At 35.7% G+C, this 23285-nt stretch overlaps 1 protein-coding gene across 1 annotated transcript in view; it reads left to right on the top strand.

Annotated features, from left to right (window-relative positions):
- Positions 1 to 23285, top strand: part of LACTB2 (lactamase beta 2) — a 24420-nt gene extending 1135 nt beyond the window's left edge. Inside the window, exons 2-7 of the mRNA XM_039841847.1 lie at positions 3561 to 3724; positions 8238 to 8364; positions 16908 to 17086; positions 18986 to 19134; positions 21907 to 21988; positions 22640 to 23285. Of these exons, the coding sequence (XP_039697781.1) occupies positions 3561 to 3724; positions 8238 to 8364; positions 16908 to 17086; positions 18986 to 19134; positions 21907 to 21988; positions 22640 to 22683 (745 nt within the window). The 3' untranslated portion in view covers positions 22684 to 23285. The remainder of the gene's footprint in view (positions 1 to 3560; positions 3725 to 8237; positions 8365 to 16907; positions 17087 to 18985; positions 19135 to 21906; positions 21989 to 22639) is intronic.

Below are 23285 nucleotides of genomic sequence, written 5' to 3'. Positions count from 1 at the left end.
CAAGCAAAATATTAATTCCAGAGTAAACAAGGCAGGATCAGACAGGTACAAGAGCTTTGGGCTGCCTCCAGAATCTAGGAGGATAGGGAATTAGGTAGAAAAAATACCCGATATCTAGGGTACAGTCTGTGTTGAGTGAGCCTCCTTCACCCCCACGAAGTCCATAAGCATTCTCTTCTCTCTTGTGTGTGTCATCTTAAACTAGTTCGAAAGTCAGTACCTAAGATGAAAATTGCATATAGTGAAAATTACCCTAGAAAGTCTCTTAGGAAGAACAGTATATTAGAGATCAATGTACTGTCTCTCAAGTTCAACATAGCCTGCTTTTCTCTGAGCAATGAAACGTGGCTGGTTCCATTTGAGAAACAGCTGAAGAAATTGGCTTGTATTTAGGGATCGTGTTGTATGAAAAATACATACTGTATCTTTAAACACTAGAATCACACTCAGTGTAGCAAAGTGCTTGTGCTAAAAGAGACAAAGAACCTGAAACTGAGGGAAGAGTAGATTCATGGTCTCCCACCTTACGCTACTACTCACATAAACTCATGGAGTGGGATGGCCAAAGTAATCACTCACATATGAGAGAGAGATGATGAATCCATGTAGTTGAGCTAGAGTAAGTTAATGTACAGATGATGCCTCTCTGCTGTATAATGTAGAAGTCAGGTGGCTAGAAATGAATATTGGTACCTACCTGTTCCTCTGCACAAAACGGTTCTAAGATCACAGGTTCCTGCACGCACATCCAAGCCATTAGGAAGATCTCCGCATTTCCACCGCTGTCACCCAGTCCAAGCCAATATAACTCTTGCTTAGGCTCCTAAAACAACCTTTCACGGGCTTCTCTGCATCTTCTTTTGTCCCTCTTTAATCCATTCTCCCTGGTGTAGCCAGAGTAGTATATATTTTTTTTAAAATGGAAATTAGGCCTTGCATCTGTCTTAACCTGATCTCAAACCTCTTTCCCATCCCAGCCAGATGAGTTGTATCCATTCTGCCTCAGGACTTTCATGCATGCTTTCCTGTCACCCACTTATCCCTCTCCTCTTTGCCCACCTAACCCATCCTTTTGAGCTCAGTTAAAATGTCATTTCCTCAAGGAAGCCTTTTCTGACCCCTTAGACTGTGTTGGGTTAGTGTAATACAATGCCTTAGCACTACATACACTTCATAGTCCTTATCTCAATGATAATAAAATTTTTTTGTGTGTGAGAATCTTAATGTCTTTTCCCACCTCCACTCCCCACTAAAACATAAATGCAATGAAGGCTAATCTATGTACCTGGCACCCAGCACAGAGCCTTGTACATAGTATAGGTAGTACAGTAAATATTTGTAGAATGAATGATTGTTCTCTACGTCTTCTCTTCATTTTCTCTATTACGATTTTAGAACTGCCGGATAACGGCTGTTTTAGTTGGTCTTCCTCATTCTGGTCAGCCCATAGCTGGCCAAATGAATCGCCCTAAGGCACTACTAGACCTACTGCAATGCCTCATACATAGATACTCAATAAACATTTGAATAGACAGATAATATCCAAATCTTCCAAAGAGTATTTCTATGTTCCTTCTCTACCTACGAACCCTAAAAGCTGCAGTTTTAACCTTTACTATCAAAATTGTAAATTCCTTGAGGGCAAATATATTCTTTCTTATTAATAGAAAAAAGCAGTTTAGTGGAGTAGGTAGAGTTGACTCTGGATTCTGATTACCTAGATCTCAATCCTGCCTTATGACTTTGGAAAAGACAGTTGATTCTCTAAGTTTCTGATTTCTTATTTGTGCAATGAATGTTATATAGTACCTACTCTCGTAAGGATTTTGTGAGGATTCAGGGGGATTTAAGTGAAAAATCATATGAAAGCACTTAACAAATTCTAGCACGTGGAAAGTATGTGATAATGTTAGCTATTTATCACTTCTGCTTCCCTCATACCATCCAGACAATTCTGGGCTCATAGTAGGTGTTCAGAAAATACCTAATGATTTTATAAGAGTGACTGCAAGTTTCAGAGAGGCCATTTAATAGCTTTCTCAAAAATGATATAAAATACCTAAAAGAGGAAGTCGATTCCACTAACTTCCATCATCAGTTAAAGGATTTTCTTCTTCACTTTCAGTCTTTGTGTATCTTTAGATCTGAAGTGAGTCTCTTGTAGGCAGCATATGTATGGGTCTTGATTTTTTATCCATTCAGCCACCCTATGTCTTTTGATTGGAGCATTTACATTTAAAGTAATTATTAATAGGTAGGTACTTATTTTCTTTCTTACCCTTGCCACTGCCAAAAGACCTTATACTGCACCTTGGACCCATATAACCATCTGGTTTTCTTGTCTCCAAAAGGGACAGTTTTAACACTGTGTACTTGTGAAGTATAGCCACTGCTCTACAGAACATAAGATATAGATTAAAACCAGTAGATCCTAAAGCCAAGGCCTTCCTTCCCTATGAGAAGGCCATTTATTGTTGGGGCTCAGGGAATAGGGTTAGGGAAACAAATCATCCAGTATCAAATAGCCATCTAGTTATGTCCTATCATTTACCCCATTTTAGTGCTCTGCAAAATGCTTTCTGTTACCCATCAGTGTTATTGTTACTGTTTGTTTTCATAGTTACCCCTTCCCTCCCAACCTTAATATAAATAAAGTTTTGTCTTGCAAGAAAGTTGTGGCACGTAGTAGATAATTCATGAAGAGTTACTGATGAATTAATAGATAAATGAATGACTCAGTCTTTCCATCAAGACTAATCTCTCCCCCAGCCTGAATGAGGGAGGTGTTACTGTGAAACAACATGAATGTTAGTTAATTGGTTCTTATTTCTTTAGTTCAGGAAGACTTCATAGAGAAAGACCATCATTCCATAAAATAGTGAGGAAGGGCAAACAAAGTGTAAGGAAGGTTCAGAAAAATAAAACTACAAGGATTGTCCAAAGAAACCAAGCAGCTCAGATGTTTCCCGCATACTTTTCTACTGCTTTCATTTTCATGTATAAGGGAGCCAATGTAAAGCTTCAGCGACAAGTTTTGTATGTAGTGCAAAAGACTAGGTTTCTTTAGCGATAAAATTGAAACAAGTTTTTTCATGTCTATGAGACATTGGAGGATATTGTAAACTATCTCGAAGGCAGAATGTATAAAAGCACATATTCTGGCACGAAAATACCTGGTTTTGAATGCTGGTTCTTCCATTTATTTACAGAGTAACCTTGATCAAGCAAGTTAATTAATTTCTGGATATAATAATGAAATACCTACCTTAATACCTAGCTATTATGAGGAATACAATTTTTAAAATATGTAAAGTCCTCGAAATAGTGCCATATTTATTTTAAGTGCTATGTAAGTGTTCAATATTATTGTTCTTACTGCTTATTCAGACTTAACATTAGCTATAAGAACTTAAAGTGGAATTACTGTAGTTAAGCAGAAGTAACATACAGCAGGTTTTGAAAGCAAAACAATTTATGCTGTTTCTTAAATGTAAATTATCTGTATGAGAAATATGCTAATATTAACTCTTCTAACTGGTTATCTTCCATTCAACTTTCAGGAGACTCCTCATTGACACGGGAGAATCAGCAGTTCCAGAATACATCAGATATTTAAAGCAGACTCTTGCTGACTATAACACAGCAATCCAGGAAATCATTGTGACTCACTGGCATCATGATCATAGTGGAGGCATAGAAGATATTTGTAAAAACATCAGTAATGGTAAACAAAAAGCATTTATTAAGCTCATTGAGGAAAACTGTGTTTTCAGAATAATTTGTTTCCGTATAATGCTAAGTAAGCTAGTAAACCATTTATTGAATACCTTATATTTAAATGCTACTTCTAGAAATTAATATAATTTGAATACTGTTCCCATTTTTAACAAGAAAGTAAAAGCCGTATTTTCTATTTCAAATCTCTTCTCCCTCTTACTTTCCCCTTTGCCCAGTGATGGTCAGTTTTAATTTAGTCCACATGACAATCACTAGTTAAGATTTAATAATAAGTAACCACTGTTGAGCATTTACTGTGTTCCAGGCACTGTGCTAAACACTTTACATGGGTACTTGAGGTACTTAGTGTTATTGTCTATATTTTAAACATGATCTCAGGTCTTCTATAACTTCAAGGCAGTTATTCTGATATACTAAAATACTGCTGAAAGATCATGGCATTGATAATTAATTCTCTGTCCCTGAAACCTATTCAGTGCTAACACTTTACCATCTCTCTTTATTCCCTCATCCCACACAAAGATTCATTCATTTATTCCTTTAACAAATACTCAAGTGACTGCTACATCCAGGCGCTGTTCTTAGGACAGGGGATGTAGCAGTGAACAAAACAAAGGCTCTGCTCTCATGCTAGTAGAGAAAGTAAATGGTAAATAATAGGTCAGATGGTGGTAGCTGCTATGAAGAAAAATAAAAGTGAGTGAAGAAAAGAGGAGAGAGAATAAAGCGGAAGAGGGCAGTGGCTATTCTATCTAGTGCGGACAGGGAGAGCGAGTGAGCTGTATAGGTATCTGAGAGGCGGGTGTACCACTGCAGGAACAGAGGTACTAGAAGGGGTTTGCTTGACACGTCCAAGGCACATAGAGGACAAGGAGGTCGAGAATGTTCCTTCACAAAACATGCACGTACGCATGCAGCTAATACTTTTAAGTACGTTCTTTTTAGGCTTTGAGACTACAATTGGGACAGAAAGATATTCTCAGCTGCCGCAGCCAATAACACCAGGCTGCTCATTATAAAAAACTGTCTAACCAAACTTCCTTACCCCACAGGAAATCATTCTCTGTCTCTCTGACTTTTCCTCACCTTTCTTTCTCTTATCTATCTACCCATTAAATTCTGTGAAATGAAAGACTCTGCTGAGGGTCCTTAATTAGCTTTGATAAACTCTTTTAGCATGAGGGTCAATTTGAAAAAATGTTTATGGCCGGCTTTTTCTCCTTTATAAATCAACTTTTTTGAGCTTGAAGTTACGTATATAAAATGTACCCATTTTAAGTGTATAGTTTGTAAACACCTATGTGATCAATCCAATCAAGATAAAAAACACTCTTTCCACCCCAAAAAGAAGTCCCCCTGTGCCTGCCTGTCTGCAGTGATTCTCCACCTCCAGCACCCACTGATCTGCTTTATTTCACTAGAGATTAGTTTTGCCTGTTCTAAAATGTCACATAATGGAAGCATATAGAATCACTCTCTGGCTTCCTCCACATCATGTCTTTGAGATTCACCCATGTTCCATGTATCAGTAATTTGTTCCTTTTTATTGCCAAGCAGTAATCCATGGTAAGAATGCACCATTCTTCGTTTATCCATTCATGTCAACACGTTTGACTGACTTTCTTTAATTTAAAAATTAAAATCATGTTGGGCTTTATACAGAATACTGAATGTTTATAGAATAGATTGCCCACGAGATTGATTTTTTAAAAATCAAGGAGAAATTTGATAACTGCTCTGTAGCCACTAAAATTTTAATACTTTATTTGAGAAGTGGCTTGTTGTATTTCTGAACTTTGTCGAAGCTGGACCAACTGTGTGCAGACCTTGAGTTGCTCAGCACTAAAACTATGGAGAAGCCCCTTTCAGAATCTCACCGCAGAAGTTCCACGTGCCGCTTCATTCCGTAAATCTTTAATCACTTCCATTCTTGTTCTGTTTTGTTTCATTTTCATTTCCTTTGTTCCATGTTCTTTTACTGTTTTGTATAATTATTAGTATGGCAGAAAATTTTTCGGCTACTTCGCAATGCTAACAAATGGTGTTTTTATAGGCTTCACCAATATTACGGATGCTATTTGTAAGATTTCTATGGGAGATATAATAACCCTGAAGCAACCTGCTTAATTTTAAAATAAATTCAATGGATAATTTCAGAACTCCCAGTGTCTTACAAGGAGCCAGAAGTGTACTAGACGTGAGATCTATATTGTCCAGGCTGCTTGAATGTTTTCTTTTGGTTTTATTTTTTAATAAATCTTACAAAATATATTTCATTATCTGATAATTATTATTTTGCAGCTGAAGTTGGATCTCTGCCATGTATTTCATACCAGTCCTGGGTGTCAAATGTTTGCTTCTACAGTATTTAGTTAGAATGTGTCTCTATTAGAAAGTATTATACATAAACAATATCACATGTTTATATCAGCTTAAATAATTAGCATTAACAGTGATGTTACAATCCATTCATACCTTAACAAATGAGTGAGAGTTTCCTCCACATAAAATAATTATATGATAGAAAGTAGATAAGTAGTTAATTGCCAGAGGCTGGGAGCAGGAGAGAATAGGGAGTGACTTCCATTGGGTATGGGGTTTCTTTGAGGGGTTTTGAAAATGTTCTACAATTATATAGTGGTGATAGTTGTACAATTCTTTGAATACAGTTTTAAAAAAAAATGAAATTTTGCTTTAAAGGGCAAATTTTATAGTATGCGAATTATATCTCAAGCTTTTATTAAACATTATTATTATGTGATTGTTTGCACTATTTCCTTCTCCATCCTGTCTATATATATACACACACACACACACACACACACACACACATATTTATATATAGAGAGAATATATATGGATATATTCTCTGTTTATAGATTATTGTTGCAAATAGGATATGTGCTTTCATATTTACACATAATTTAAAAAACTGACACCAAGTTATTTTATGGTATGACATTTGTTTTGTAATTTAGAGATAATTGTTAGTTTTTTTGGAAGGATTGACTGCCAAAGGTCTCGTAACTATAAACATAATACCTCCACTTCTTTACTGAAAGGCAAAATTATGCAGATTAAAAACAAAAACAAACTCAAAAACCTTACCATGTCAATCTACAATGAAGACAGTTCCCAAAGTAGCATATTTTTTGCTTCAGCCTAAAATAAAGAATAATGGAGTTTGGGGCTGGAGAGGAAAGGTCTAGTTGCTGTTGTTTTATTTTTATTGCACAATTTCTCATTTCTCCCTCATACTTAGCCAAATCTCTGTGCCTTGTCAGTTTTTCCTCTTTTTTTTCCCTCCATATTTCCATTGCTACCATCTGGGCCCCAATGTTTATTACGTTCCAGCTGGGCTGTTACAGTCACCCCCTCATGGTCTTTCTGATATCTCTGCCTTTGTGCTCCGCACATACAGCTGCCATATTGATCGACCTGTTAACACTATTTCATTTTCTTACTGAAGAGGGTACACTGACCACATATAACAAAGTGTAAATTCTTCAATTCTGTGAAAGGCTATTTACTCCTCTCCGTGATCTGAACTCATCTTACTAATCCCACTTTTCCTATCTCTGCTTTTCCTAGCCAGTATTTTGCATTAGACTAATTGGTAGCATTGTGTTGTTGCACATTTGCTGTGCCCATTCTCATTTCTGTGACATTTTCTGTCCACTTACCTAAAAGTCTTTCCATGAACATTCTCCTGTCCTGCTCATTACACCCCATGTTCTGTCATATTTATGAAACCTTATCTAATTGTTTCTGCTTTTCTAAACTTTTCCTTTTGTTAGCTGAATTGTACATTTAGTATTAAATGGTACTGAGTATAATGCTTTAATTATTTCCTGTTCGTTAGGTTTATGATCCCAACTATCGCAGTTTTTAAGCACGTTGATGTTATGCTGCTTATATATTCACTATACTGGTTAGATAATTGGCAATCAGTTTTTGATTGGTTAAGTAATTGATTTTCTTTGTGTCAGTGAGAGGTAATATGGATTAAATTTATGATCTTAGCCCTGGATTTGGAGCTTCCTTTCAGCATTCCCAGAAAGAACTTGATAATTATCATCTTTTTATTATTAACTACTGTCATAATACCATGACATCTTATACTATATGGTACCCAGCTAGACAGAGAAAAGTTCCCAGGTTCTGTATAACTGCCTCTTTAACACCCATCTTGATATAAAGCTAGTAAGATTATGAAGAACTACTTTCAATTTTTTGTGTAAAATAGGAATAACCAGAAAAACACAAAGGCTTTTATGGAGACCTAGAAAGGCATGAGAGAGTAAAAAGCTCTTTGGTTGAAATGGAAGAAATAGTTACCATCCCAGAGATATGCTGCTGAATTCATCCTATTTTCTGTTGTCTCCATGTTAATATTTTTTTCAGTCATTCACAAGTGTTAGCTCCTTTAAATTGGTCTCTTAAAAGGCAGAATTATTATTTAAAGTGTGACTTAAATATTTTACATGTTTTGTCCCTAGACACCACATACTGCATTAAAAAACTCCCACGGAATCCTCAGAGAAAAGAAATTATAGGAGATGGAGAGCTTCAATATGTTTATCTGAAAGATGGAGATGTGATTAAGACTGAGGGTGCCTCTCTAAGGTACGTAAATGTCCTTCAGCTGAGGAAGGCTGTGGGGGAAGTCTTTATGTCTTATTAAAAGAGGAAAAGACGATTTCTGTATATTTGCTTATATGAATTAAGAATGTCTCAGGAAAGATACAAAAGATTAGATAACATTCATTACTTTGGGAAGAGAAAATGGGTTGTTTGATAAACAAGGAAAAAGATTTTTCACTCTACCCTTTTTAAATTACTTGTTTGAATTATACGAATACCATTTTTTTAAATAAATAAAATACAAATCAAAAAATTAGACTAGCATTTCCTGCTGGGGCAGTTTAGGGATCTACCCATTAATTAAATTCAGGGCTTTCTCATGCTCTCATTTCTAAAAGATGACTCATACCTTAAGTAAATACACTTTAGGCCAGGCCCGTAATCTCGTGACCTATCTGAGGGATTCCAAAAGGTGTTTCAAACTCAGTAATTTTAAAACTGAACGAATTATGGTTCTCCTCTCTCCCCCATGATCTGTACTTGCTTTCTGATTTCAGAACATCTGTTTTTCTCTGTACTTGAGATTTTATTTTTTCGCCTAAGATAGAAGCTGACTCCTCTTCACCCATATCACTGCCCTCCCCCCACCCACCTTATCTAATCAGGTTGGTTTTTACTTCAAAAATATTTGTCAGTGCTGTCCCTTTTTCTTCATGTCCACTACCACTACTTCTTGCTAAATATTCCTTCCTGTCTCCAGACTCTCCCCTTTCCAGTCTACCTTTTGTACGCTCTGTCACTTGAAATCTTGAATAATTCTCACTGCATATGAGATAATGTTTATTCTCCTTACCATGTCACGGTCTGGACCCAAACCATTTTTTTTCCCCCTTTTTATTTTTTATTTTTTTCATTTTAATTAGTTTCAAGTATATAGTACATTAGTTAGACATCTATATAGTTTGTAAATGGTCCCCCCAATTGCTCTCTCCCTCCTTTGACCCTCCATCTAACCAAGGTATTAATGCTAAGTGCATTCCCTATGCCATGCTCCCCATCCCCGTGACCACCCATCAGCTACTAATTTGTACTTCTTTAACCCTCACCCCATTCTCCCAGCCCCGCAAACCCACCTCCTCTCTGTCCATCACCAGATTGTCCACTATATTTATGATTAGTTTGTTCTTTTTATTCCTTAGATTCCGCATATAAGTGAAATCATATAGTGTTTATCTTTCTCTGTCTAACTTAAATATCTTTTTCCATCCCCTTCCTTTTCATATGTAGGGGTCTTATTTTCTTAACTTTTCAGCCACTCTATCTTTTGATTGGAGCACTTCTTTTCTATTTAAGGTACTTATTGATAGGAATGTAGTTGTTACCATTCTTTATTCCTGTTTTTGATACATGTTTTTTCTTCTTAAAGAAGTCCCTCCAACATTTCCTGTAATACTGGCTTGGTGGCGGAAAATTCCTTTAGCTTATTTTTGTCTGGGAAGCTCTTTATCTGTCTTGCAACTCTAAATGATAGCTTTGCTGGATAAATTATTCTTGGTTGTATATCCTGGATCTTCATACTGTGGAAGATTTTTTGCCAAGCCCTTCTGTCCTGCATAGTTTCTTTTGAGAAATCAGCTGCGAGTCTTATGGGTGTTCTCTTATAAGTAATTGTTTTTCTCTTGCTGCTTTTAATATTCTTTCTTTTTATTTAAGCTTTGGCATTTTAATTATGATGTGTCTTGGTGTGGGCCTCTTTGAATCCCTGATTTTTGGAATTCTCTGAGCTTCCTGGGGTTTTATGTCCATTTCCTTCACCAGGTTAGGGAAGTTTTCCATCATTATTTCTTCAAACAGCTGTTCAACATCTTGATTTTCTTCTGTTATGCCGATCAGACAAATATTTGGAGCCTTTCTAATGTCCCAAATCCTCCTTAAATTATTTTTATAGTCTTGGCATCTTTTTTCTTGCTATTCTGATTGAGTGTCCTGATTGGCTTTCCTGTCCTCGACTAGGGTATTTGATCCTCTTCTTTATTCACTTTGTTTATTGCTTTGTTTATTTCATTTAAAATACTTCTCATCTCAGATAATGTGTTCCTCATTTGAGACTGGTTCCTTTTTGTAATTTCCATTTCTATTTTTATGTTTTTTATCTCTTTGTTGGAGTTCTCTACACTTCCCAAAAGTTCATTGAGCATCTTTATAACCAGTGTTTTGAACTCTGCATCTGTTAGATTACTTGACTCCATTCTATCTGGATCTCTCTTCTGTTCTCTCATATGGTTTCTTCTTCTTTGTCTTCCCATTTTGGCTGCCTTTCCGTGCTGTTTCTATGTACTAAGCAAAGCTCCTAAGTCTCCCGGTCTTATTAGTGTGGATTTATATAGTGGCACAGTCCTGAGAGGGTTCAGCTACAGGCCATATTTAGCCCAAGCCTCTGCCTCTCTGGTGCCATTTGTTAAGATTCAGCAAGCAATCCACAGATGCTGTGCTTTTGGTTGCTGCAAAAGGCCACACCAGAAATCGAGGCCAGCTGCCTCCACCAGTGTGAGTCTCAGCAAGGAGCACCTGACTCGCTGAGGTTACACCTGGATGTAGCTTGAGTAACACCCGAGTTGGCATAGTCAGGGTTTCAGGGAATCCTCTGGGCGGAGCGACCTCTGTTATCCAGTTTGATGACGTCACAGCTATGGCGGCGCTGTGCCGGGCGCACTGGGAGAAGGGCAGGGCTCAAGAGGAAACAATGGAGACCGCCGTACTTCTGTACTGAGTGAGTCTCACCTCGGCCCTCACTCGGACAATATCTCCCTGTAAGTCCCTGGTGCCCCCTGCGTGCAGCCAAATGGGCACTGGTGCTCAGAGCGAGCAGGTCCATCACTGCGAAAATCCGCTCGCGACGCGGCTCCTTTAAGAAGCTTCTGCCACTGCTGCAGCCGCTGCCTCCGTCTCACTCAGAGGCTGGGACTGGGCAGCCCCACGTCCTCGCCCTGTCCTACCTTCTGCCGTTGCAGGTGCTTTCTTGGATTCCTCCCTAGTTGAATGGCTTGTTCATCCCAGGCGATTTTCCTTGCTGCTGCTCCTTGTTTCCATCACAGCTTTGATTTGGTCACCAGAGGGATAAATGGAGCCTCTATCATCGATGCCATTTTTTCCTCCTCCCTAACCATTTTTCTGGTCTCAGCTCCTACCACTCCCATCACAAACACAATTAGCCATATCTAAATACTCCTGAGCACATTATGTCTGTTCATGCCTTTGCTCATACCGTCCCCTGTACTAGGCATCACCCTTCGTTCCTCCTTATCCCCCTGATAAATTCGTATCTATCTGTTCTTCAAACCTCAGTTCACATGTTACTTACATCAACAACCCCTTCTGGGCAGAATTAACTGCTCCCTCCTCTTTCATATATTTTTTATTTTATTATAGCACTTATTAAATTGTATTGTAGTGTTTTGGTGTGTAAGTAGGTATTTCCTTCAAGGTAAATAACTCCTTAGGTTTACAATATTAGTTCATGTCAGTTGCTGTAGCATACCAATCCAGAAATGTGTAATGGCTCAAACATGACACAGGTTTACTTCTCAGTCACATAAAGGCCAAAATAGGTTCCTGATTAGCAGGTGGCCCTCCTGCAAATAATGTTTCAGGATCCTTCCATCTTGTGGATTCCACTGTCCTCAGTACTTGGCTTTCAACGTTGCCATGCTCACTGAAATCAACCCAGTCGGTGGAGAAAGAGCATGGTAGAGATCTTACATAGGAGGTTTTCATGGACCAGACCTTCTGTTTCAGTGGCTGTCATTTCAGTCATGTGCCACCCCTGACTGTGAAGAGGCTGGGAAATGTATTTTAAGTTCATCCCCAGGAAAAAGAGGAAATAGGTTTGATGATAAGCTAGCCATTCGCCGACACAGGCAGAAACCAGATTTGTATTCATATCCTCAGTCCCTGGCACATAGATGGCAGTGATATATATCCTACATGTAGTAAATATCTACAAAGAAGCAAGTAAATGAGCAGATGAATGAGAAAGAGGAAGTGAAGTAAGGGGTATCCATCACCCCCTTTCAAACTAATGTCTCCTTTTTTCCACTATACTGGAGACTTACAAAACTTAATTTATAAACCAACTAATTTCTGGGCAATTTTCTTGAAATGCTCTTGTTGAAAATGTGATGGTATCATATAATTTGCTCATGATACAAAGGAAAGCAAACAATACATCACTGTTTTCACACTGTATTCTTGACAATACCGACTTTCCCCCATCACACACTAGCCCCAGGCTAATTTAATGAAAGGGGTAGAGACAGGAGGTGGTTCATTGAGTCTTCTGTCTCACAGGTTGGGTATCATTACTGGTTTATCAGTTATTACAGAATCATGGATATTAGATCTATGCCTAATTTGCAGATTAAGACAATTCAGCTCTTGGATGTTAACTACCACCCATCTGCCATGAACAGACCACATATTTTTGAGCTTTTTATTAAAGTATACAAACAGAAAAGTGTAGATATCATCAGTGTGCAATGGGGTGAATTGTTACAAACTGAACAAACTGTATGAGTAGCATGCAGATCTAGAAACAACATCAGTGCCCCAAAGCCACCCGCGTTCTTGCTTCCTGTCACTACCCCACCCCCTCAGTTGACTGTTTTATTTCATGGAATGAATTGATGCCAAAGATCTCAAGATTATCTGAACTCCATGTAATTTTTGTTTTACTGCATTCTGATTAAGATAAATTAAGTATGGGAATCTTTTAAGATTTTGAGAGAAAACTACAACAACAATTAAAAAAACCACACTTTTTAAAAATTACTTAGTAAATCATCTTTTTTCAAAATATAAATCCTAATTATGCTAAAATCTAAGTAAAACATATAATTTACTGTTGACCACAGTTTCAAATTTCCATTCTAATAAAGTCAGTAAAACCCAGTTGTTTTAAATAATAACAAGAAGACTCATTGTTAAGCAAAAGTTCCACAAGCAGATTAAAATCTACTTAAGACCCCATATAGTTGATATCCACTTGATCTTGTCTACTTGCCAATTTTGAAAAGAAAAAAAATACAATAGAGATAGACGTAATGCCCACCAAGAACCCATTAGTAAAAAAATACAAAGTTAGCAAATTTTTTCAGTAAGGATTCTGGGTTTAACCCTCAGGAATTTTCTAGTGAACTAAGTTTAATTTCTCAGTTACTCTGACAGCTTTTGTTGACTGTTCTAAATTTTCTAAGAGAGTCATTTTTATTAAGTCTACCCTGTCACAGAAGTGGCAGAACCAGATAAATGCTCTACCTGATGAATGGGAAGGCCACAGCTGCAGTTCCCTGATCTTTAGTAAAGCATCTGTGACGTCATTTCCTTTTCTCCTCCTGCCTATGTGAAGTGAATTTTAACACGGTTTTTATGCAAATTAAAGCATTAGCCACCCAGGTGACTGAAGAATTGGAACTTCTGATCCCCTAATTTAAGAAATCTTATTGCCTCCAGCCTAGAAAATATCAAAGAAAACCATTACTGAGTTCTCGAATGGGGAATGGGAGGGGAATAATAAAAGGCCTCACAAGCACATTTATTGGATAAGCCAGTTTGCAGACTCTGAAAAACTATGGTTCTCCAAATGAGTTTTTGTAGATTAAAAAAAAAAAAAAAAAGATTGAGGTTCAGTTTGTAAATCCATTCTATATGTGATTGTTCATAAGATACACACCCACAGATTTTTATAGTTGCTAGAAATATACCTCCTGAAATTATTTTCATGTAACATTGAATACTTTTATTGACTGGTTGCAGCAGGTTTAATCAGACAAGAGATGATTTTTAACATCTCTAATACTTTACCGTTGATACAACTATAATATAGTAATTATTTGCAATATGTAAAGCATATACTTGGGAACCATAAAAGTTCTTAATGTCAGTTCTTAATGCTACTCAAAAATAATTGCATCATTACACTAGTATCATGTCATTATACCTATGTTACATTTTTAGCAGATTCTTTAAAAAGGCTTTGCAGTTTCAGTATTTAATATTGAGGATTTGATTGATTTTTTTTGGCAAAGGAGAAACTCTTCTAGTTATAGTCATTTCTGTTTTCTTAAATACTGTTATTTAAGAGTTGAATTTCGTCTTTGCAGTGCCTAGGAGATGATCTTAGTTTTCTCCAGAGCTTTATTATGCTTTTCAGGGATCTTAAAATCTTGAAACACCCTTGCATTTTTTTGAATAAACTTTATTTGGTCATGATGTTGTTATTTTTAAATATGCTTTTGGGTTCTATTTTCATTAAGATTTTTTATAACAATATTCATTAGTGAGATTCGGTTTGTCAGGTTCAAGTTTCATAAGTTTTCCTTCTTTTTCTATGCTCTAAGATAGGTTAAGTAGTAGTATGATTACCTGGCTTTAAATGTTTGGTAGTGTTATTCTGTGAAAATACTGACCCTTTTGTTGCTAATGAGAATTACTCATATTTGTAATGGAGCTTCATTGTTGCTTAGCAATATGGTCCTGTGAGTTAAGTTTAATGCAAATGACTTTAAGCTTATTTCTGTGAATGTCCTGCTTCTCCACAATCTTTTATCCAGTGGTTTTAGCATCTATTAATGATGCTTGCCTTCATCAGTTAATATATTGAAGGTGGCTTAATTGTGATTTTTCTAATTCTATCATTTCTTTATTCTTTATTCACTTTCATTTTGTTTTTTCTTTATTTGTTCATATTCTTCTTAAAGAAGAAATTCCCTCCTCCTTTTCTGAGTATCACTACAGACTTCTAATTTTGTTTTTATTCAGTGCTTCCTTGTCCTTTGACATAGCCCCCTCAATCTTTCAGCACCTCCTTGCTATCTATCACAGGATGTCACAATATCACAATTTACTTTCCCTGCCCCAGATCTAGAACCCTCCATGTCTGTAAGAAACCCTGGTTTCTTTGAGTGGGAAATGGTATTTAGAAACAAACAACTGAGTATGAGGTGTATTCATTACTTCCGGAGTATCATCGCTTCTGGGCCTTTTTGTAGACATAGCTAGAAAAAGAATGAAATAATGAATTCATGATTCCTCAGTTCAAATAAGAAACAACCCAAAACTCGAATTTCCTGATTCCATATCTATGTTTTCCTTATCCCACAGTGAAAAACTTGCTTCTTGACATCAGTTTATTTACTTGTTTGTACTAACATACAATAAACAAAATAATTTCAGAAACACAGTAACCCATAACACTGCCAGCAATAAACCTATTAAGTAAAGCTCAGGATATCTTTGCGATTCTTTTGATCTTAAGATATAGTCTATTAAGGATGTGCAGTCTTAGTATTATATTTAAAATCTATTTGAATTGATTTTTTTTTTACTCTGGCTATGTTATCTATCCAGTACACAGTAAGATTTACTTCTTTTGGTATTCTACGTTAAGATTTTCTTTTCCTTTTATTTAATTTTATGTTTAGAATATATAAAATATTTACATAGCTTAAAAGTTAAAACATATCTCACCATTATGTTGTATACCTGATACTAATATAAAATAATATCAAATGTCAACTAATTGAAATTTTTTTTAAATTTTAGGTTAAAACTAGTTTAAAAAGTTCTAATTAGGGAAATTTTGCTTCCTCTATTCTCTAACCCCACCTGCCTATCCCTATAGGCAGCTGTAGTCATAAGTTTTTTATTTATCCTTTCTTACTTTCTTTTTGCAAAAATAAGGAAAATGTACATACATGTTTCTATTTCCTCATCTTTCTTATACAAAAGAGCATACAATGAACACTCTTTGACACTTTGCTTTTTATCACTTGACAGTATATTCTGCAAATTACCGCATATCAGTTCAGAGATCTTCATTCTTTTGATGGCTGCATAGTATTTCATTGTGTGGATATACCTGCCATAATTTATCTGTAGTGCCCTATGGGTCAGTATCTGGGTTGTTTCTAATGATTTATTACAAATAATGTAATGAATAGCTTGTACATATTTTTTGTGTTCGGGAGGGTATATTTTGGGGGTAAATTTCTAGCAATGGGATTGATGGGTCAAAGGGTTGATGTATATGTCATTTTGCTAGAAAATGCCAAATTCCCCTCCATATGAGCTGTACCATTTTGCTCTCCCACTAGCAACATATGAAAGTGCTTTTTTCTCCAAATCTTGCCAAAAAATATATTGTAAAATGTACCTCCTGATATGCAAAGAAAATTGAAAAAAGATTATGTTCATAAATAATAAAAACACTGTCTCTAAGTAGTGGAAAGATCAGTGGTTTTTATCTCCCTTAAGTACCTTCCTTTTTCATTTTCCAAATTTGTTGTAATCAGTACCTACCTATTACTTATAAAATAAGGGGGAAAGTATTAAATTTGCGCTTCAGAGTAAGGAATTTGATTTCATTAAAGGAGAGAATTTTCTGAGGATAATTTTCAAGAGAAAAATGCTCTTTTTAACTCACTGACGTCATTTGTGTCTTGTCCAGAGATAAGGATAGAGAATAATTTGTTTCTCATATTCCTTCTAAGCATGAGTTCTTGACTGTTACTATTTCTTATTTCAACCAGAGTTATATACACACCCGGCCACACTGATGATCATATGGCTCTGCTTTTAAAAGAGGAAAATGCTCTCTTTTCTGGAGACTGCATCCTAGGAGAAGGAACAAGTGTATTCGAAGACCTCTCTGATTATATGAAGTCCCTAAAAGAGTTATTGAAAATCAAAGCTAATGTTATATATCCAGGTGGGTAGTTTCTTAAATCTAGAAAACCATTTGTGTCAAATAATAAGGAAGGCTCATTTTGGTTTGTTTTTGTGTTTGGGGCCTTGAAAAGAGACATATAAACTGCTTCTTGAAATTATACCCCTAAGTCTTTTCTAGCCATGCAATTAAAAAGAAGGCCGAGAGTTATAGGAATATCTTTATTTTATAAAGCTATGAGGGTTATTTTTTAAGATTTAAACAGCTATTAATAGAACTGTTAAACAAGGGAAATGAACTTATATTGAAACAAAAAAAATTTTTTCATTCCATGAGCTTTCTTAAACTTTGTTAACTTGAATTCTGTCATAGACCACATTTTATCCATGTAACCTTGGGTTACACTTGACCTCTGAGTTTTTGTTTATTAACTTACACTTGAAATATTAACAGCTTCCATTTCAACCGTAAAATTGTATATTTATTTCCATTCTCCAAAAAAGAAACGTACGTGTTGTTAGTACCTCAGCCATCACTTCTCCACAATATGAATCACATCTCCATCCTGAAAACTAAAAAAGACAAAATACCCCAGAAGGAAAAAGTGACTAAGTCGCTTCATTTTTTAAGTCTTTCTAACTTGTTCCTCACCAGAGAGCCATGGAAAGATCTGTCAATATAATGTCTTCAGTACCTTCATATTCTCTCATGAGTTTCTGCTTCTGAGGAGGTGGGCAACACACAGTGGATCTGGGCATCTGGGTTAATATTATGACATAAAAGGAATGGAAGCTGACAGCTATTTTTAAAGTGAAGAAAATAGACATTTGATGCACTCACATTCAAGCAAAGCTAATGAGAGTCTGCCTAGTAAAGGTTCTTAGGAAGTGAGCTTTAATGAATCCAGTGAACTGGCTTATTAGCACAGCAGGAGCTTATATGTAAATTATGTTCTGTAGCCATAGCTACCATATATTAAAGCCTACTATCCATCAGGGACCTGCAGGGACCTTTACAGCTAGCTGCTGTCCTCACAGAAACCCAGTGAAGTAGGTAGCAGTGTCCTCAAGAAACAAAGCTCAGAGATTCAGACTTTCGTGGCCACACAGCTAGTAAATGATAGTCAATATTCTAACCAAAGCCCATGCTCTTTATATGATAATACTTTAGCCAGCTTCTGGCTATTTCATCCTCAGATATTTTAAACAGCCCTCTGGCAGACTTGTGTAATAGATTAATTTGCGCTATCATAAAGAGCAAGCAAATTTCAATATAACTTTATCTGAGTTGTCAGCATTTCTGAATTACTAGCCTATACATAAGATTCTTGAAGTTGTACTGTGGTTCTTGTGACTATTAAAAATGGTCACTTACATGAAGCTACTTTTACATTCCCCTTTTTAATTTTTTATAAGTGAGTGTAAATGGTGGTGAAGAGCATAGAGTGGTTAAAAACTTCTGGGTCGGAATCCCACCTCCACTCTGTCTTAAGTGCGTGACCGCAGGCAAGTTTTTCACCGTCTCTGTGCCTCAGTTTCTGCTATAACAGAGGGATAATAACTGCACCTACCTCATGGGATTCTTGTAAGAATAATGTATCTCAAGCATTTAGAGCAGTGCCTGGAAAATAGTGAACACTCTATAAATATTACCTGTCATTACTGTTGTGGTTACTGCTTTTATTGCTATATTTTTATTTTATATCTTAATGTACACAATAACATTTTAATAGATATTAATATAATTGTCTAACTTTTTTGCATTGTACATAAATTTTAAATCTCTGAAATATATATAGTTTTACAAATAATTATTATTTGTTGTGTATTTAGTATTCTTTTTCAATATATAATATGAATTATTTTTAAGTAGAATGAATTAACTTCACTTACGCTTAATACTTTTTATCTGGTTGAAATCATTTTTATAATTCTAATTCAGGACATGGCCCAGTAATCCATGATGCTGAAGCTAAAATTCTACAATACATCTCTCACAGAAATACTCGAGAAGAGCAAATTCTTAAAATATTCCATGATAATTTTGAAAAATCATTTACAGCAATGGAGCTTGTAAAAACTATATACAAGGTAATTTTCATTTATTTGTACATAGCCACAATTTTATTAGAATAATCTATTTAACAAAATGTAGATATGGTAAACTTATCATCTCCAAGAACACAATAAGTCTGTTAATTATATAAGTAGTACCACTCGTATAGATTTGAGACCAGCAACCTCAGCTTTCTAGAACAGAACATACATAAGTTAAACAAAAACTGGCCCGGAGAACAAAAATAACTATTCCAAGCCTTCATTAAACCTTATATACCTCATTCTGTATATAAGAGACTGTAGGATGATGAAGTTTTGTAATGACTGATATATTATTCTAGCCATCTTGATTATCTGGTGTTCTGACGTATAGCAAGTAAGAAGGGGCAGTCTGCTAGAGACAGATATTGGGATAAAAGCAGTAAGAAGTAGCAGTGAAGCCTAACAATGGAGAAAGTACATGTAAAAGACCCTTAGTAGAGAAATTTAGTGTATAGAGACGGACCCCTCACCTCAGTGGCCTCTGAGCATGTCACTATATGACAGCACTATGTGGCGATCGATTAGTATAATTCAGTTTTTCAGCAAATGTTCATTAGATATCTACTGTGTAGGCAGTATGGCTTAGAATTTAAGAATGTAGGCTTTGGTATAAGATGACCTGGGTTTGAAAACTCCCACGACCACAGCCTGTCCAGCAGTAGATATGTGAGAGTGTAACAAGAGATGAGCTTGAAAAAGTACCTGGCGCCAGGTAAAATTAGTAGAGGACTTTAGTGTCCCGTAGGCCTAAGCTATCAAAAACAGTCATCATACTCAGCATGCTTTCAAAGGAGGGATGAATGGTTAAATGGCTAAAGATATAAAGTGCCACTGGCAAAGGAGTAATGTAAATATTTAAAGTCTATGAGAGTTCAAGTGCTCATAATACTGCAGTATAGCCACTAGACCATACTCCAGCTCATTAGTCCATTGGAGTTTTTTTCCTATCCTAAGTGCAGACAGAATTCTGATAACCCTCACACATGAGTCATCATCAAACACTTGCCCATGCTTAAAAAAATACTGGTTTTGCATTCAGGTGTATACCTACCTACATATATATACTGCATGAATTATCTGTTGCATATAGAATGATATTAAGTATTAGAGAGGGATTGATTCATTCAACAAACTCTTACTGACTGCCTTCATGTGCCCCCGTGGACTGGCACAGCGATACAAAGATGACTGCAGTCCCCTGCCCTCAAGGACTTAGTTCATGTTCAGCAGATAGATACTTATAATACTAACTCTATCATAAAAGCTTCCATTTTTTAAGCACATTTTTATGTGCTAGACATTGTACTAAATTCCTTTTATTTACAGATGTAATTCGAGGTACTTAATTCAAATGCCTCAAATTTTGACTGTATAAAGATACTATTATTCCAATTTAATAGATTAAAAAACTGACTCAGTTAGTGAGCTAAGTAACTTTTTCAAGGGCATACAACTAGCAGATGTCACTTACTCAAATGTCAGATACTCAAGTCTTGTTGTTTCTAGCACACCAGGCTTCCTCCAAAGCCTAGATACAGTATGTCAGGGCCTTGATGAAAATGAAGCATAATGAGACTTGTCTGGAAAAGCTTCAGAAACTTCATCATTTAACTGGATCTTGAAAAAGGAGTAAGTACTTTGCAGGAGAGAATATAAGAGAAAAGAAGCCATTCTGAACAGGAGGAAAAATGTGTTCAAACCCAGCGGGTAGTAAAAGAGCATCGTGTGTGTTTGAAACCCCACAAAGAAACTGCATATGACAGGAGCACAGAATGCACATGTGGATTGGGAGGAAGGGAGCCCCAGGAAAGGAGCCAGGGAAGGCAGGCACAGTCAGCTCATGGGAAGGCTCGACTGCTCTGCTCACGGTTTGGGCTTTAGCCAAGAACTTGAGGATAACCAGCTGCTCAAGGATCTTAGGCAGGGGAATCACACAGTGAGATCTACAAAGTCACACCGGTGGACATAGTATATGGTACTGGAGCTTAAGGGAGAATTTGAGGTTGGAGGTTGATATTTGGGAGCTGTTAATGTGTGATATCACTGGGCAAGTTGGATGAGAAAAAAGAGAAGAGAATCAATAATACAACTCATTGTAAACATTGACATTTAAGAGAAGTCCAAGGAAGAGTATCCAGGATGAAATTAAATGATAAAAGAAGTAGAATAACCAAGGGAAATGTGCAAAAATATTATCATGTAACCTAATAAATAAACCATAGAGCCAATGTCTGTAGCGTCATCAAAACTATCTAGAATAATTTTTACATTTATTTATTCATCCTTTCATAAAATATTGAGTTCCCATCATTATGCTAAGCACTGAGTATTCAGTAGTGAACAAAACATACTGCTTCTATCTTCATGGAGCTTATAGTCCATTTTATCTATAAGAATATATATATAAGAATATAGTGTCTAAAGCAAAACATGTAAAGGTGAAGTCATTTGGGCTATTATATAAAAATGAAGTTGAAATTTTCTCCTTTTGTCGCATTTTTTCTTTTAAGGTTTCAAAAGGATTAACTCTTATTTTTAAAAAAAGAAATGTTTATAGGGAATATAGTCAATAATATTGTAATAACTATGTATAGTGCCAGGTGGGTACAAGACTAATAAGGGGGATCACTTCGTAAATTATATAAATGTCTAACCACCACTGTGTACACCTGAAACCAATATAAAGTAATATTGAATGTCAACTCTAATTGAATAATAAATTTTTTAAAAAAATGTTTTCTTTCACTCTTGTTTTCCTTTTAGAATACTCCTGAGGTTTTACATGAAAAGGCTAAACACAATCTCTTGCTTCATTTGAAAAAATTGGAAAAAGAAGGAAAAATATGTAAGTATACCTCTAAATTTTAATTATTTTATTACCAGCATATAAAATTTGGAGGGTTAGGGGATTAGTTGTTTTTGTTTTTGTTTTTTTAATAAACGAACTAGTTTCCTGTTAGGAAGAATAATACCCACCAGAGTTCTCCTTTGAATATCCCTGTGAGATGGAGAGACAGTAGCGAAAGGCCAGTAGACCACAAGTGGGAATGAAAAACTCCTACAAGAATTAGAATCTTGCTTCGGATTTCCACTCCTCACCCACCAGAGTGACAGTCAAAGGCATGTGGTGGGAAAATAGCTTCTTCCTCCCAGACCACAAGACTATAAAGAATTTTTAAAAATTTGGGAACAGCAAAAGGTTTTAGCAATAGTAAAGGTGGTAAACGCACAGATATTAAAGCAGTAATTCTACAATTGTTTACTAATATTAGAATCATTTGTCAAATTAAGAATCTCTATAGAAGTTTAATCCTTAAAATCAACAGGTTCAAAGCTTGAATTTTGTGTAGACGCTTCAGCAGTGTTTTTAAATGTATAAAAAAATACCAATTTTATATTGAGCAACAAAATTATTTTAGGAATGAAAGGTAACATAAAATCCAGTGAGTTTACTTATCTGTTGTTAAACTTAAACTGTCTAATTTTCTTTCCACAGATAGCAGCACGGATCCTATCAAGAAATGGAAGGCTAGTCTTTAGTTTCAGATTAATGAAAGCTTTGTTTTGTTTTTAAAGAATAGTATATTTCCTTAACTATTAATTATTTACAGAGACTATAGATTGTGTGTAGAACATTGAAAATAACCCTAGATATACTTTAAAATAATGTCATATTTATTCTAAAGTATATATTACATTTTATATCTATAATATAATTAACCTACAATTTACAGCATTTTACCAAAAATTCAGGATCTAACAATTTATCCACTTTGAATCAATTAAGTAAAATGGTTACTTTAAAAATAATAAACTTTATGTATTTTAAACTGGATATGTATCCAGTTATCTACTTCCAGTAATAATAGTAATGATACTATTTTCTCTAGATGCTTCAGTTAACAGCACAGATTTCTGTGTAATCCTTCCCTTTCTGCAATCCTTGTCTACAGATTATGTCTTCATTTTCATGTTTCTATCAGTTATATCATGATTACGTATTAGTTCTATAGCTCTGTGTCACATAGATTTTCTTACAGTGGTATCCCACAAATGATTCATGCACATCAACTTTTGGTAATTGAAAAATATGAAATTCCTAGTTAAAGGCATTATATAATAAATATTTTTGTAATCCATGA

Source organism: Pteropus medius, unplaced genomic scaffold (assembly GCF_902729225.1).
Source record: "Pteropus medius unplaced genomic scaffold, Ma_sr-lr_union100, whole genome shotgun sequence".
Taxonomy (NCBI): Eukaryota; Metazoa; Chordata; class Mammalia; order Chiroptera; family Pteropodidae; genus Pteropus; species Pteropus medius.
This window is presented reverse-complemented; position numbering and strand designations above follow the sequence as displayed.